General features: G+C 48.9%; 1 protein-coding gene across 1 annotated transcript in view; it reads left to right on the top strand.

Moving 5' to 3' along the window:
• The first annotated feature begins 1,213 nt into the window (after window positions 1-1,213).
• SNX30 (sorting nexin family member 30) overlaps window positions 1,214-13,144 on the top strand; it is a 127,827-nt gene continuing 115,896 nt past the window's right edge. The window contains exon 1 of the mRNA XM_023201747.2: window positions 1,214-1,630. Coding sequence (XP_023057515.2) covers window positions 1,475-1,630 — 156 coding nt within the window. The 5' untranslated portion in view covers window positions 1,214-1,474. The remainder of the gene's footprint in view (window positions 1,631-13,144) is intronic.

Here is a 13,144-nt window from a genome sequence, read left to right as displayed (position 1 = left end):
TTTAAAATTGTTCCCAGTGCCCTTTGAATGCTATTTTTTTCCCAGCCAAGGCAGGCTTACGTGGAGGAGATAAAGATGATAACTTGAGGACTAAGGGTGCAACCCTATATAAATTACATTGGGGGAAACAGGGGAAGGTCTTTGAAGCTCAGAGTTTCTGACTGATATTTTGGGTAAGTTTCAACCCTCTGCATTCTCTTCTACTTGTTTCTAGAGAAAACTGTAGTAGAGGCCTTAGTGAATCCCAGAGTCAAAATCTGTCATCACCTTTTAGCAGGTAAAGCTAGGCAAACCTTTGAGTTTGGAATGGGTAGGGAAAATGTGGTCCCTCACGATACGCCTCCCTACCCATTACTTTGCTAGAAGGACTGAAAACCCTTTAAAGAATTGGCCTTGGAAACAGAAGATCTAGGGACAGGTAAGGTGGAAAAAGGAGGTGAATCTACACCCCAATGGGCTGGAAGTAACACCTTGACTATTTGCACCATGCCAGCAAATAAAGCTGACAATCAGCTCAGCCCAAGGCCTGGAAAGGAAACACAAATGCATGAAAAATAACTTGAACCTCATGGTTCTTTCAAAAGTCTCTTCGGCGAAAGTGTAAGTTGAAGAGTCGCCTATCATTTGCAGCTCTCATGCTCGCTCTTCTGAGATTTGACTTTACACAAACCTAGGTCAGCTGCAGAAGCAAGACACAATGGGAACCTCAGAGTGAGGCTGAAGACTCCCCACACCCCCCCTCCTTGAAGCCCCTTCCAGGTTCCCCACCCGATGTCCTCTGGCTCTTTTGAGCCTCGTTGCTCTTTATGCTATTCTTCCGATATGGGTCTTAATTCCGTCTATTTCGGGTTCTTCCTGTGCGTGCCTTAGAGGCCATAAGACCCTGACTCACGTGCGTGTCCTCAAAGCCCCCAGCCCCAAGCGTGGCTGCTGGTGGGAGCATCAGTAAAAGCGAGTGGAACGGAGCAGGCTCCTCCAACCTCTTTTCCACCTCTGATTTCCGTTAGACATTTGCTCCGCACGGCGGCCTCCGCGAGGCAACGTTGGACACTGGGAGGACAGACGCAGAGGCCCAGGGCGCACTTCCTGCCGGGCGGGGGCGGGGCTGCACCTCCTCCCTCCCTCCCTCCCTCCTTTCCTCCCTGCTTCCCCACGTGCCCCCTCCCCGCTCTCCCCGCCCCCTCCCGGGCAGCCGCGGCGTCTCGGGGGCGTGGCTGTGCGGGCTGGGCGCCGCTGCCGTGCTGCCAGCGGACCCGCGGCGGGCTCGGGCGCGGAGCGGGGGCGCGCGGCGCGGAGCTGAGCGTCTCAGCGCCGGCAGAGACCAGCCGGCGGGTGGCAGCGGCTCCCGGCCCGGCCGGTGGAAGGCCTCGGGCTGAGCGGCGGCCGAGCGGGGCTCGGCTCGGGGCGCTCGGGGAGCTCGCAGCGGCGGGCAGCAGGAGGAAGCGGCGGCAGCGCGTCCCGAGCGGTGCGCGCCATGGCGGGCGGGCCCCCCAAGGCCCTGCAGTCCACGGGGCCCCACTCCCTGCGCGACATGCCGCACCCGCTGGCCGGCTCCAGCAGCGAGGAGGCCGTGGGTGGTGACAGCACGCCCAGCCCGGACCTGCTGATGGCCCGCAGCTTCGGTGACAAGGTGGGGCGCCTGGGGCTGGGGTCTGGGAGGCTTATTTCGCTCCCCGTTGTGGGGGATGATGGATCCGGAGCCTTCCTGGGCCTGGGGCCGCGCCCACCCTGCCGCCCCTTCCCGGGGGACGGGCGTGCCCTGGCCCCTGAGCTCTCGGCGAAAGCGTCTCCTCTGCCGCCTCCGCGGGGTCGCAGCCGCAGAGGGACGGGCTTCGCTGCCTGTGACTGGTCGCGAGCGCCGGTGACAGCTGGTGGGGAGGGGTCCAGCCTTCGTGTTGGGGCGGGAGGCGTGTGTGCAGGGCAGGGCGCCGGTGTCCTATGATGGGGTTCCGAGTTCCTCCAGGTGCATCTCTGCAGGCTGAGCTGCTGCATAACTTGTAGCTCCTCCAGTTTCCCGAGAGTGCACAGAAGCAGGAGTTCATGGCTTTCCGTGCTGGGACCGGGCAGCCCTGGGCTTACAGCTAGAGTCTTCTTCCCCCGAGTCAGTCATGTGGGGAGTGATCTTTGTTTAGGTTTGCTGTTTGTCCTGAGGAGTCACCTGACTCAGACCCCAGCCGGCAGCGGGAGGAGAGCCTCGTTGTGGTTTTCTGTCTGGGGCTCCATTCACCTCCGACGGCCTACCACTCTGTTTAGGTTTGGCGGAGGCTGGTTTTGTGGTTGATGGAAAGAAAGCTCGCCCTTTGACCTTCTTTGTACAGAGACAGGCTCCAGATTTTCTTAGAGCAGCACAACCCTCCTGCTGCTTGGAGACACAGCAGAGTCCAGGCAGGGGTAAGGGACGGCCTCCTCCCTATCCCCATGGCCATTTCAGCTGTGAAGGGGACTTGAGTAGTAATTGCATCCTCGCTCCTGCCGTCACTTAGTCACTAACTGCAGAAATTAGCATTGTTCTCAGGTCTTGTGATCAAGATTTTCTCTCCCTAGTAAAATACTAAATGGATTCCCCCTTGTCCCAATATTAATGGGAGCAGGGGACCTAACTTTCTTCTCCCGTCAGAGGGGACACCATGTGGTACAGTAAAAAATGAGTATGAGAAATATATAACCTGCCCGCCTTGAAGCACTTAAAATCACTAGAGAGTGGGACCTGACTTGATGTACCTTCTGCACAGGGTTTGTGAAAGCAGGGAGTGAAGTTCCAAAGCATTAGGAACAGGAAAATTTAAAAAAGCTAATGGAGACCAGGTGCAGTGGCTCACAACTGTAATACCAGCACTTTGGGAGGCTGAGGCGGGATGATTGCTCTGGGCCAAAAGTTTGAGACCAGCCTGGGCAACATATTGAGACCCCATCTCCACACACACACACACACAGAGTATGGTGGCATGCACCTGTAGTCCAGGCTACTCAGGGAGGCTGAGGCTGGAGGATTGCTTGAGCCCGGCAGTTCAGGGCTGCAGTGAGCTATGATTGCACCGCTGTACTCCAGCCTGGGCGAGAGAGTGAGACCCTGTCTCCAAAAAGTGTTGAATGACTGAATAAATTTGCTTTCTTAGGGACAAAAATCGGTCTTAAAATAGTGTAGGAACTGGGGTTAAACCTCATTTCCTTCTCAGTTCTTTGTAGGCCACTGAATTAATTATCTATTGCTGTGTAGCAAATTACCCCAAAACTTACCACCTGGAAATAGTGTCTGTGGGACAATCTGAGTGGTTCTGAATTAGGCCTTTCTTGAGGTTGCAGTCATCTGAAGGCTGGATTAGGGGAGGATCCACTTCTAAGCTCACTCACATGGCTGTTGCAGGCCTTAGTTACTCTCCATAGGGCTGTTGGATGTGGCAACTGGTTTTTCCCCCCAGAGCAAGTGATCCAAGAGAGCCCAAGACTCTAGCCAGTCTTGTATAACTTACCTTGAAAATGACATGCCTGTGATGTATTCTGTCGGTCACACAGATTGACACTGGTACAATGTGGGGAGAGGGTGTGAATACCAGGGTGTGCATACCAAGAGGTGGGGATGATTGGGCCATCTTAGAGACTGACTACTACAGATAGCTATTTTAAATATTTGCTTAACGAATCACTCATGGATGATACCTGACTCAGAAGTATGGGTGTTTTACTAATAAGTACTTGGAAGACAAATTCTCCGTACCACCGAGATCTAGTTAGTGGTCAAGAAGTCAGTCTCAGGTCTAATTACTGATGGCTTCCTTTAAAGGGTCTGTTCTGTGTGGGAGGGTGAGTCTTGGAGGCATTCTTAATTATTGAATATATATGTATTTTTTGAGACAGAGATTCACTCTGTCACCCAGGCTGGAGTGCAGTGGCCTGATCCTGACTCACTGCAACCTCCACCTCCCTGGTCAAAGTGATTCTCGTGCCTCAGCTCTTGTGTAGCTGGGATTACAGGCGTGTGCCACCTTGACCGGGTAATTTTTGTATTTTTAGTAGAGATGAGGTTTCGCTATGTTGGCCAGATTAGTCTTGAACTCCTGGCCTCAAGTGATCTGCCCGCCTTGGCCTCCCAAAGTGCTGGGATTACAGGCGTGAGCCATGGTGCCTGGCCTAATTATTGATTATTTAATAAATCTCCTAACAGCTGTGGGGGAGCATCTAAATGACACCATTCTCAAGGGCCTAATTTATAGTAAGCCACTTTTCCTTAGAGGCTAAGCATTGTAATTCCTTTCTTTGACTAGGAGTAACATTTTCCTTGAATCTTGGCATACACGTATGGTCTCATAACTCTGAAGAAATTTCTGTAGAGAGAAGCTAGCAAGCCACAGAGGTGAGTCAGAGCCAGAAGAAGGAAGCCTTCCCTGTGGCTGGCTTTCTCCTGCCTCAGCAGCATGAGGGTCATCAGAGGGGTAGTAGGACAGTTCAGTGCTATGGTCTGTCTTTGAAAAGAAGCCAGTTTTGTCTTATTAGATACTAGGGTTGTGATCCTGGATGACAGGGATTCTGGGTCAGTTCTGGGCTAGAGGAATGAAGGTTTGACGGGCTGATCATAGTACAGGGTTATTATGCAGAGGGGAATTGCTTTCTGAGGGGCCAAGATGGTGCTATAAACGGGGTAGCCTTGTGTCTTGGTCCAGCTGACACTTGTGAATGAACTCTGTAGTGCTTGGGTAGAAGAGAAAGACCAAATATGATGGACTCTCCACCAGTTTCTCAAATTTTTCAAATCATGGTGTGATGCCTCTCTTCATAGGCTCCCAAAGGAGGAATCCCTTTCTATCTACCAGAGGTTGCCAAGACTGGTTCTTTTGATGCCTGCTAAACTCACCCTTTTTTTTGTTTTTCTTTTTTTTGAGACAGAGTCTTGCTGTTTCCCAGGCTAGAGTGCAGTGGTGGAATCTCACTACATCTTCTGCCTCCTGGGTTCATTTGATTCTCCTGCCTCAGCCTCCTGAGTAGCTGGGATTACAGGTGACCGCCAGCACACCTGGCTAATTTTTGTATTTTTAGTAGAGATGGGGTTTCACCATGTTGGCCTGGCTGGTCTCAAACTTCTGACCTCAGGTGATCTGTCCACCTCAGCCTCCCAAAGTACTGGGATTACAGGCGTGAGCCTCACTGGACCTTATATGGCTATCTCCATCTAAAATGTAAATACATCGCTTAGCCTTACTCTGCTTTTTTAACTTTCATCTGCAAATTGTTCCAGGCTGCTTCTCCTCTGACTCAGCCTCCAACTTCTGTGCCCCTCCCAAAACTTAATACTGGATTCTTAAGCCCCGTTGTGTGGCTAACACCTCTTCCCACATCCTCAATCTCTTCTCTGAACTCTTCATCTATTTCCTGCCCCCTTAGGCCACTTAGACATCCTCTGAAGTCTTCAAAATAGAGAAGGCTTTTCCTCCATTACCTTTTACAAACCAGGCTCTGCTCCTTTGAGGCTCCTGTCATTCTTTTTGTTCTTTTGATACATATTTGAAGGCCTACTATGAGCTAGGCACTGTTCTAGGAACTTGAATAAGTTAGCTGAAAACTCTGCCCTCACTGGATACATTTCAGCATGTTTGTACTGTATTGCACAGTAAATGCTATGGGAGGAGGAAAAAGGAGAACTGGCCACGAGGAAGAGGATTTGGCAGGCCTTGTTGAGAACTTGACATTTGAGCAGACTGGAAGGTGAGGGAGTTAGTGGGTGAGTATCTGAAGAGTGTCGGGGGAGGGACCAGCGGAAGCAGAGGCTGGAAGGCACAGGGCCAGTATGTCAGGGAGCAGCCTAGAGGCCAGTATGGCTGGGCAGAGTGAGCATTGGACAGTTAGAGGCTGGAGGCAGAGAAGGAGGGGTCAGATTATATTGAGTGTGGCCGGTCACCCTGAGGACTTTGACCTTTACTGCCAGGGCCATGGGGTGGGAAGTTAGCATGGGCAAGGGGCATTTCAGGGTCTTGAGCAGGAGGGGGGCACACTTTGATTATGTATTGAAAAGGATCACATAGGCTGTTCAACTGAGACTACCTTGAAGCCCTGAATTAGTTAGGATTCTTTATTAGTTAAAAGGATATGAGCTAAATGCAAACTGGATACAGGAAAATAAAAATCTACTGGCTTACATTGCTGAAAAGGCCCAGGTATTTTGGCTTCAGGAATGACTGGAGCAAGGTATTCCAATGATGTCAGGGATCTGTCACTTTCCATCTCTTGGCTCTGCTTTCTTCTGTGTCAGCCTTGTTCTCACGCCAGTGAAGGGATATGTTCTATAAACAAGCTTCCCAGCTCCAGCAGAAGGAGAGCACTCCTTTCCTGATAGTTCTGGCCAAAGCTCTGGGCTGGTGTCTCACTGGTCTAAATTGGGTCAGGCGCCTAAACCAGTCTCTGATTCTGATTGCGCAGACCTGAATCAGGTACTTGTCTTTGGAATGAGGAAAGGAATTTTTTTAAAATTGGGGAATATATACATGAAGTTTATAACAATGTGTGTATATAAAGAGTAAAAGTTACCTGTACAATTTAAAGAATAATAAAATGTTCCTACCCCCAGATTAAGATACAGAAAATTTCAAATATTTTGGAAGCCCCCCCGTGCCTGGGAAGGGAGGAGGAGGTTTCCAGAGCAAAATCAAGAAGTAGATGTTAGACAAACAGGAAACAAATATCTACTACAGACCTTCCACTACCGTTTTCTTTGTCATTTTCCAATTTCACAGCTTCTCACTCTCATTCTTTAAATCTTTAGACCCCAACTTACTGTCTTCTCAAATCATGTCCTCCCCCCACGGGGCTTTAATCATTCACATGGCTGATCTGTCCAAGTCTCCAAAATTACCAGTTTCTTGACCTCCTTATGTTTAATCACCTTCCTTTTTTTTTTTTTTTTTGAGATGGAGTCTCGCTCTGTTGCCCAGGCTGCAGTGCAGTGGCGCGATCTCAGCTCACTGTGATCTCAGCTCACTGTAACCTCTGCCTCCTGGGTTCAAGTGATTTTCCTGCCTCAGCCTCCTGAGTAGCTGGGACTACAGGCCATATTGGCCAGGCTGGTCTCGAACTCCTGACCTCAGGTGATCTGCCCGCCTTGGCCTCCCAAAGTGCTGGGATTACAGGCGTGAGCCACTGCGCCAGGCACCTTCACCTTTTTAACAGTTCATCTGCCCTCTCCCATGGCCACACCCTGCATTGTAATACCTAGAAGCATTCCAGCTCTGAAATAGTGCCACTGGATATTATCACATTTGATTGTGTTTATTTAAGGTATACAACTTGATGTTATGGGATACACATAGCTAGAAAAGTTTACTATAGTGGAGCAAATTATCACAGTCATCATCTCATACTCGTTTTTGTGACGAGCATCTAAATGACTCATTTAGTATGATTGTCAAGTACAGTACAATTTTATTATTAATAACTTTAGTCATCATGTTCTACATTAGATCTCCAGAGCTGTACACTCCTCCATATCTGCTACTTTGTATCCATTTGCCTACATCTTCCCATTTCCTCTCCCACCTGCCTGTGATAGCCACTATTTTGTGTTCTATCTCTATATATTTGAATTTTTTAAAAGATTCCATATATATGTGAGATCATCCTATGTTTTTCTTTCTGTGTTCGGCTTATTGCACTTAGCATAATTTCCTTCAGGCTCATTCACGTTATGGCAAATGACAAGATGTCATTCTTTTTTAGGGCTGAATAATATTCAGTTTTGTGTGTACACACAGTACAGTTTCTCTATCCGTTCATCCATTGAGGCCTGCTTGGGTTGTTTCCATATCTTGGCTATTTGTGAATAATGCTGCAGTGAACGTGGGAGTGCAGATATCTTTATGAGATGTTGATTTCAGTTCCTTTGGGTATGTGCCCAGAAGAGGGATTGCTGGGTCATATGGTGGTTCTATTTTCAATTTCTTTAGAAGCCTCCATACTGTTTTCCATAATGGCTTTACCAAGCTACATTCCTACCAGCATTGTACAAAGGTTCCCTTCTCTCCACATATATCATTTTGTCTTGCTTTCCCCTCCTGGCTTTCCAGGTCTCTGAGTTAGTAACAACTGACTGTACCTGTTCTGTTCTGTGACCTCTTGGATTCCCCTACCTCCTTTAGATTCTGTGGCCCATCTTCGTGGTTGCTCCTGCCTCTATATTCAGTTCCCTTGCTCTCTTCTGTTTATACCCAGCTTGGATCATTCCGTTTGTTCATGTCTTTCATCTACAACCAGGGTGCTCAGGAAGCTCAAAGGTTGCTGCCAATGCAAGTTCGCAGGTTTCAGCCACAGCTAGGGCTTCAGTGGTCCTGGACACTCATTCTTTTCCCCAGACCCTCCGTTCTGCACAGTGGTTTATCTGAAACTTTTCTCTGCTCCTCATACCCTCCACTCTTCTACTCCACCCTCCCTTCTGCTGATCGCCTCACCTTCCACCTTAGAGAAGATAGAAACCACCAGAAAGGAACTTCCCTTCTTCAAATTTCAGAATGATCTGTATCCATAGCCATGTTTTCTTTCTGGCCCTCATTCCAAGGAGATAGTCTAAGGCTGATTGAGGATGTAGACCCTCCCCCTACCCCCCATCCTCTTGGAGACCCTGCTCTGCTTGGCCTCCTAACTTACCCCTGTATCTTTGGACTCCCTCTCAACCAGCTCACTCCCATCAATATTTAAACACGCTCAAGTTGCGCTCTCTCTTTTTTTTTTTTTTTTTTTTTGAGACAGTGTCTGGCTTTGTCACCCAGGCTGGAATGCAGTGGCACGATCTTGGCTCACTGCAACCTCTGCGTCCTAGGCTCAAGAGATTCTCCTGTCTCAGCCTCCTGAGTAGCTGGAACCACAGATGCGCACCACCACGCCTGGCTAATTTTTGTGTTTTTGGTAGAGACAGGGTTTCGCCATGCTGGCCAGGCTGGTCTTGAACTGCTGAGCTCAAGTGATCTGCCCGCATCAGCCTCTCAAAATGGTGGGGTTACAGGTGTGAACCACCATGCCTGGCCAAGTTGCTCTCATTTTTAAAAAACAGAGTTGCTGGGTGTGGTGGCTCTTGCCTGTAATCCCAGCACTTTGGGAGGCCAAGGCAGGAACATTGCTGGAAGGCCAGGCATTTAAGACCAGCCTGGGCAATATAGTGAGACCTTGTCTCTATTAAACACACACACACACACACACACGCACACAGTCGCTTGAGCCCAGGAATTTAAGACCAGCCTGGGCAATATAGTGAGAACTTGTCTCTTAAACACGCACGCGCACACGCAGAGAGAAAGAGTAAATGAAGCTCTGCTATGATGTTCTTTTCTCCCCCATCTGGTGCCTTTTTTTTGCGGGAGTGGAGATAAGGTCTTACTTTGTTGCCCAGGCTGGTCTCGAACTCCTGGCCTCAAGTGATCCTCCTGCCTCAACTTCCCAAAGTGCTTGGATTATGGGCCTGAGCCACCGTGCCTGGCCTTGTGCCTTATTTTGTGACTCCTCTTTACAATACACTTTCTGAAGAGAAGGTTTCTGGCCGTTGCTTCCACTTCCTGACCTCTGACGTACTCCTCAGCCTCCCGCTGCCTGGTTTCTGACTCTGTTCTTCAGGGTCCTCAGTGATCTCCTTATTGCTAAATCCAGTAGATGCTTTATAGTCCTTATTTTGCCTGATCCCTTGGTAGGTAACACTTGATCCTGTTGATAACCTCCTGCTTGAAATGCTTCTCCTTCACTTCCTGTTTTAAGGTGTGTACGCGGGCCAGGCACAGTGGCTCACTCCTGTAATCCTAGCATATTGGGAGGCTGAGGCAGGCAGATCACGAGATCAAGAGATCAAGACCATCCTGGCCAACATGGCGAAACCCCGTCTTTACTAAAAATACAAAAAATTAGTTGGGCCTGGTGGCGTGTACCTGTAGTCCCAGCTACTCAGGAGGCTGAGGCAGGAGAATCGCTTGAACTGGGGAGGTGGAGGTTGCAGGGAGCTGAGATTGTGCCACTGCACTCCAGCCTGGCAACACAGCGAGACTCCGTCTCAAAAAAAAAAAAAAAAAAAAAAGTGTTAATGCTAGAATCATGTTGTGTGGATTTGAATCTCAGCCCCACTGCTTACAGTCTTGGTAACAGCAAGTTGCTTAACGTCTCTAAGCCTTAGTTTTCTCATCTGTGAAAAGGGGATAACAGACGTGCCCACATCACTGGGTTGATAGGAAGACCCAGCGAGTTTGTAGAGTAGTGGGTGATGTATACAGCGAAGCTTTAAGACATAGGAGGTGGTAGTGGTTGTTATTCCTTGATATTGTACTCTCCACATTTCTGTCTACATTTTGGCCTATACTTTGTCAATTTCTGTATCAGTTGAGGTCTGATCAGGGAATAAAAGCCAGTGAAGGTATTTCAAACAGAGAGACTATAATACAAGGAGTCAGTTGCATAGATGATAGATGGTAAGTTGACCCAGGGAGTAGCAACAGCAGGAAGTTGCTGTTACCCTCAGGACTGGAGGGTTAGGGGAAGAGGCGATGTTAAGTAGAACCCAGGAGCTTCTGTGGGAACTAGACCTGTGGCAGGGTCGTTGAGCAAGAGCTGGGACCTCAGAGGAAGGGGGCCCTGGAGAGGAGGCAGCTGCCAAGGACACAATCTGAGGCAGAGAGCAGGGGTTGGGCTGGGACAGAAATACCCCGGCTTCTCTCCTCATCCTTCCCATTCTGGTCTAATATCAATATCTTATATTAGCCAAAATAGCATCCCTGGTGGATGTGTGGCCCTAACAGAGCCAGGCAGCCTTTCCTGAGATTTACAAGATGGATGATAGGGGAAAGAATGTCTGTCTTTCTACTAGATTGTGAATGGTTGTGTCCTTCAACGCAGAGAGTGCCTGGCCTAAGAATGAAGCCAGAGGGACGTAGAGCTAGGAGAGGAAGAGGGGAAAGATCATTTGAGTTCAGGATCTGACTGTGCCAGCTGTGCCTGAAGTTAGCACAGTTTCCTGGTTATAGGGGGTCATAAATTCCCTTTTGTTGATATTGTTTTCAATTTGGTTTGCCGCTTGAAACTTAAATTACCAATACCATGATGTTAAAATACGACTTGAAAATTGGGTTTTACCTGAGGAGTAGGGAGAAGGGGGTGTTTATTCCTATTGGTAGCCCCACTAGCAGGGGGTATGTCTGCACATCAGCTGAGGTGGCAGAGGTTGTGTTTTCACCAGGTCCATGAAGTTGGAGGGGGCTTTCAGATGGGTGGGGAAAGCCCCAAGGTGAAGGGCAGAGACAGGAAAGACCTGTGGCCCCTGGAGAAGGACTAGTTGGGTCATGCGTTGTGAGTGGGTTTTGAGAGTCTAGAGGTAGAGATTAGTGAGAGAGGAAGGAGGTGGGTAGACAGGTCAGGAGGAGAATGAGACCGTTGTGAATGCTGCGATGTGGAGGTTAGCTTTTATTCTTTCAGCAGTAGCTAGTCCTAGAGGGTGGTGGTTTTGTTTTGTTTTGTTTTGAGACAGAATCTTGCTCTGTTGCCCAGGCTGGAATGTAGTGGTGTGATCTCTCACTGCAAGCTCCACCTCCTGGGTTCAAGTGATTCTCCTGCCTCAGCCTCCTGAGTAGCTGGGATTACAGGTGCATGCCACCATGCTAGGCTAATTTTGGTATTTTTAGTAGAGATGGGGTTTCATCATGTTGACTAGGCTGGTCTCGAGCTCCTGACTTCAGGTGATCCACCCTCCTCAGCCTCCCAGAGTGCTAGGATTACAGGTGTGAGCCACTGCTCCCGACCGCAAGAGGGTTTTTGAGCAGGGGGATGTGTGATCAGGGCTAGGGATGGGGAGAGACCAGCAGTGAAAGAGGTAAGATAGGAAGAATTAACCTGGTTTTGGTTGGACCTGTTGCCTGGGAAGAGAAAGATTAGAAAATATAAAGATGACAGATTTTGGTGTAGTGGGTGTGACTGACTAGAAAGTCCAGGAGATTGATGCTGAATAGTGGTGCCCTCTTTGAGAGGGGAGCGCAGACCAGGAAGCACATGTGCCAGTGAAGTGTAAAGAAACCGTGGACACGGTTTCAAGTCAGGTGTTCAGGACAGAGGCTGCCTGAAGACCACTGTTGCAAGCCTACTCAAACTTCAAGGTTGAAACAAATGCTGCCTCCAGGAAGTTCTTTTTTATTGAATAGATGTGTAATCCCAGTAGATCCAAATAGAGATTGGCATAGAAGATGGAGAGGTTTGAGGCCAGAATTTAGACAAAGTGCATAGTGACAATAAAATCAGGGGTAGGATGTCATCGCGGTTTGAAAATCAAGTGTTAGTGAAGGCCACTGGGAGGAAGGCAGGTGTTCCAGGATAAATGAGAGCCTCTCAAAGTAAAGTAAGTACATAAACAACAGCCCGGCCAACAGGCGCTGATTCATGTATGAGCAATGGGGTTTGTTTACTAGACTTTAGAGGACTCATATGCTGTCTTATGTCTGCCTTGCCCCATAGAATTCTTCATTTTGGCAACCAGCACAGGAATCAGGAATTACTGTCATTGTGTGAGTTTGTGTGTGTGTGTTGGTCGGGGGAAGTGGGATAGTGGAAAAGGTGTTTGGGGATTCCTGCTTGAGAAGGGGCACAGAGGCAGGAAAAGCACGCAGCGTGTTTGGGTGGCTGAGTGCAGGCACTTTTCAAAACCCCTATAGCTCTTGAGCATCTGCTACGTGCCTGGCTCTGTGCTACATGCTGGGGCTGTAGAGAAAGATAAAAACGATCCCTCCCCTGAGAGGTTAATGGTCCAGCGAAGAAGAGAGACACATCAACAGATGGTTGCAGTGGAATGTGAAAAATGCTGAATGCATTTACTTAGCTCTGTGGCCTTGGGCAAGTTTCTTAACCTTGTAATGCCTCTGTTTCCCCTGTCTAAAATGTGGATTATCTTACAGGGGGATTCTGAAGCTTAGTTGAGTGTTTAGCGTCTGGTACACAGTAAAGACCACAGCAATGCTAAGTTTTGTTATTGCCTTAGAAGCAGACCCTGAGAAAGCATTTAATCGCCAGTAGTTCATTTGAGAGGTGAGGAAACTGACATTAGAGGAGCAAGGAAGTGAGACACGGAAGGGAAGGCAATCAGCAGAGGCGACGTTACCAAGCCAATTTCCACTGAGCAGAGCTGGAGCTTTACCCCATGGGGGAAGCC

This window comes from Piliocolobus tephrosceles, chromosome 14 (assembly GCF_002776525.5).
Source record: "Piliocolobus tephrosceles isolate RC106 chromosome 14, ASM277652v3, whole genome shotgun sequence".
Taxonomy (NCBI): Eukaryota; Metazoa; Chordata; class Mammalia; order Primates; family Cercopithecidae; genus Piliocolobus; species Piliocolobus tephrosceles.
This window is presented reverse-complemented; position numbering and strand designations above follow the sequence as displayed.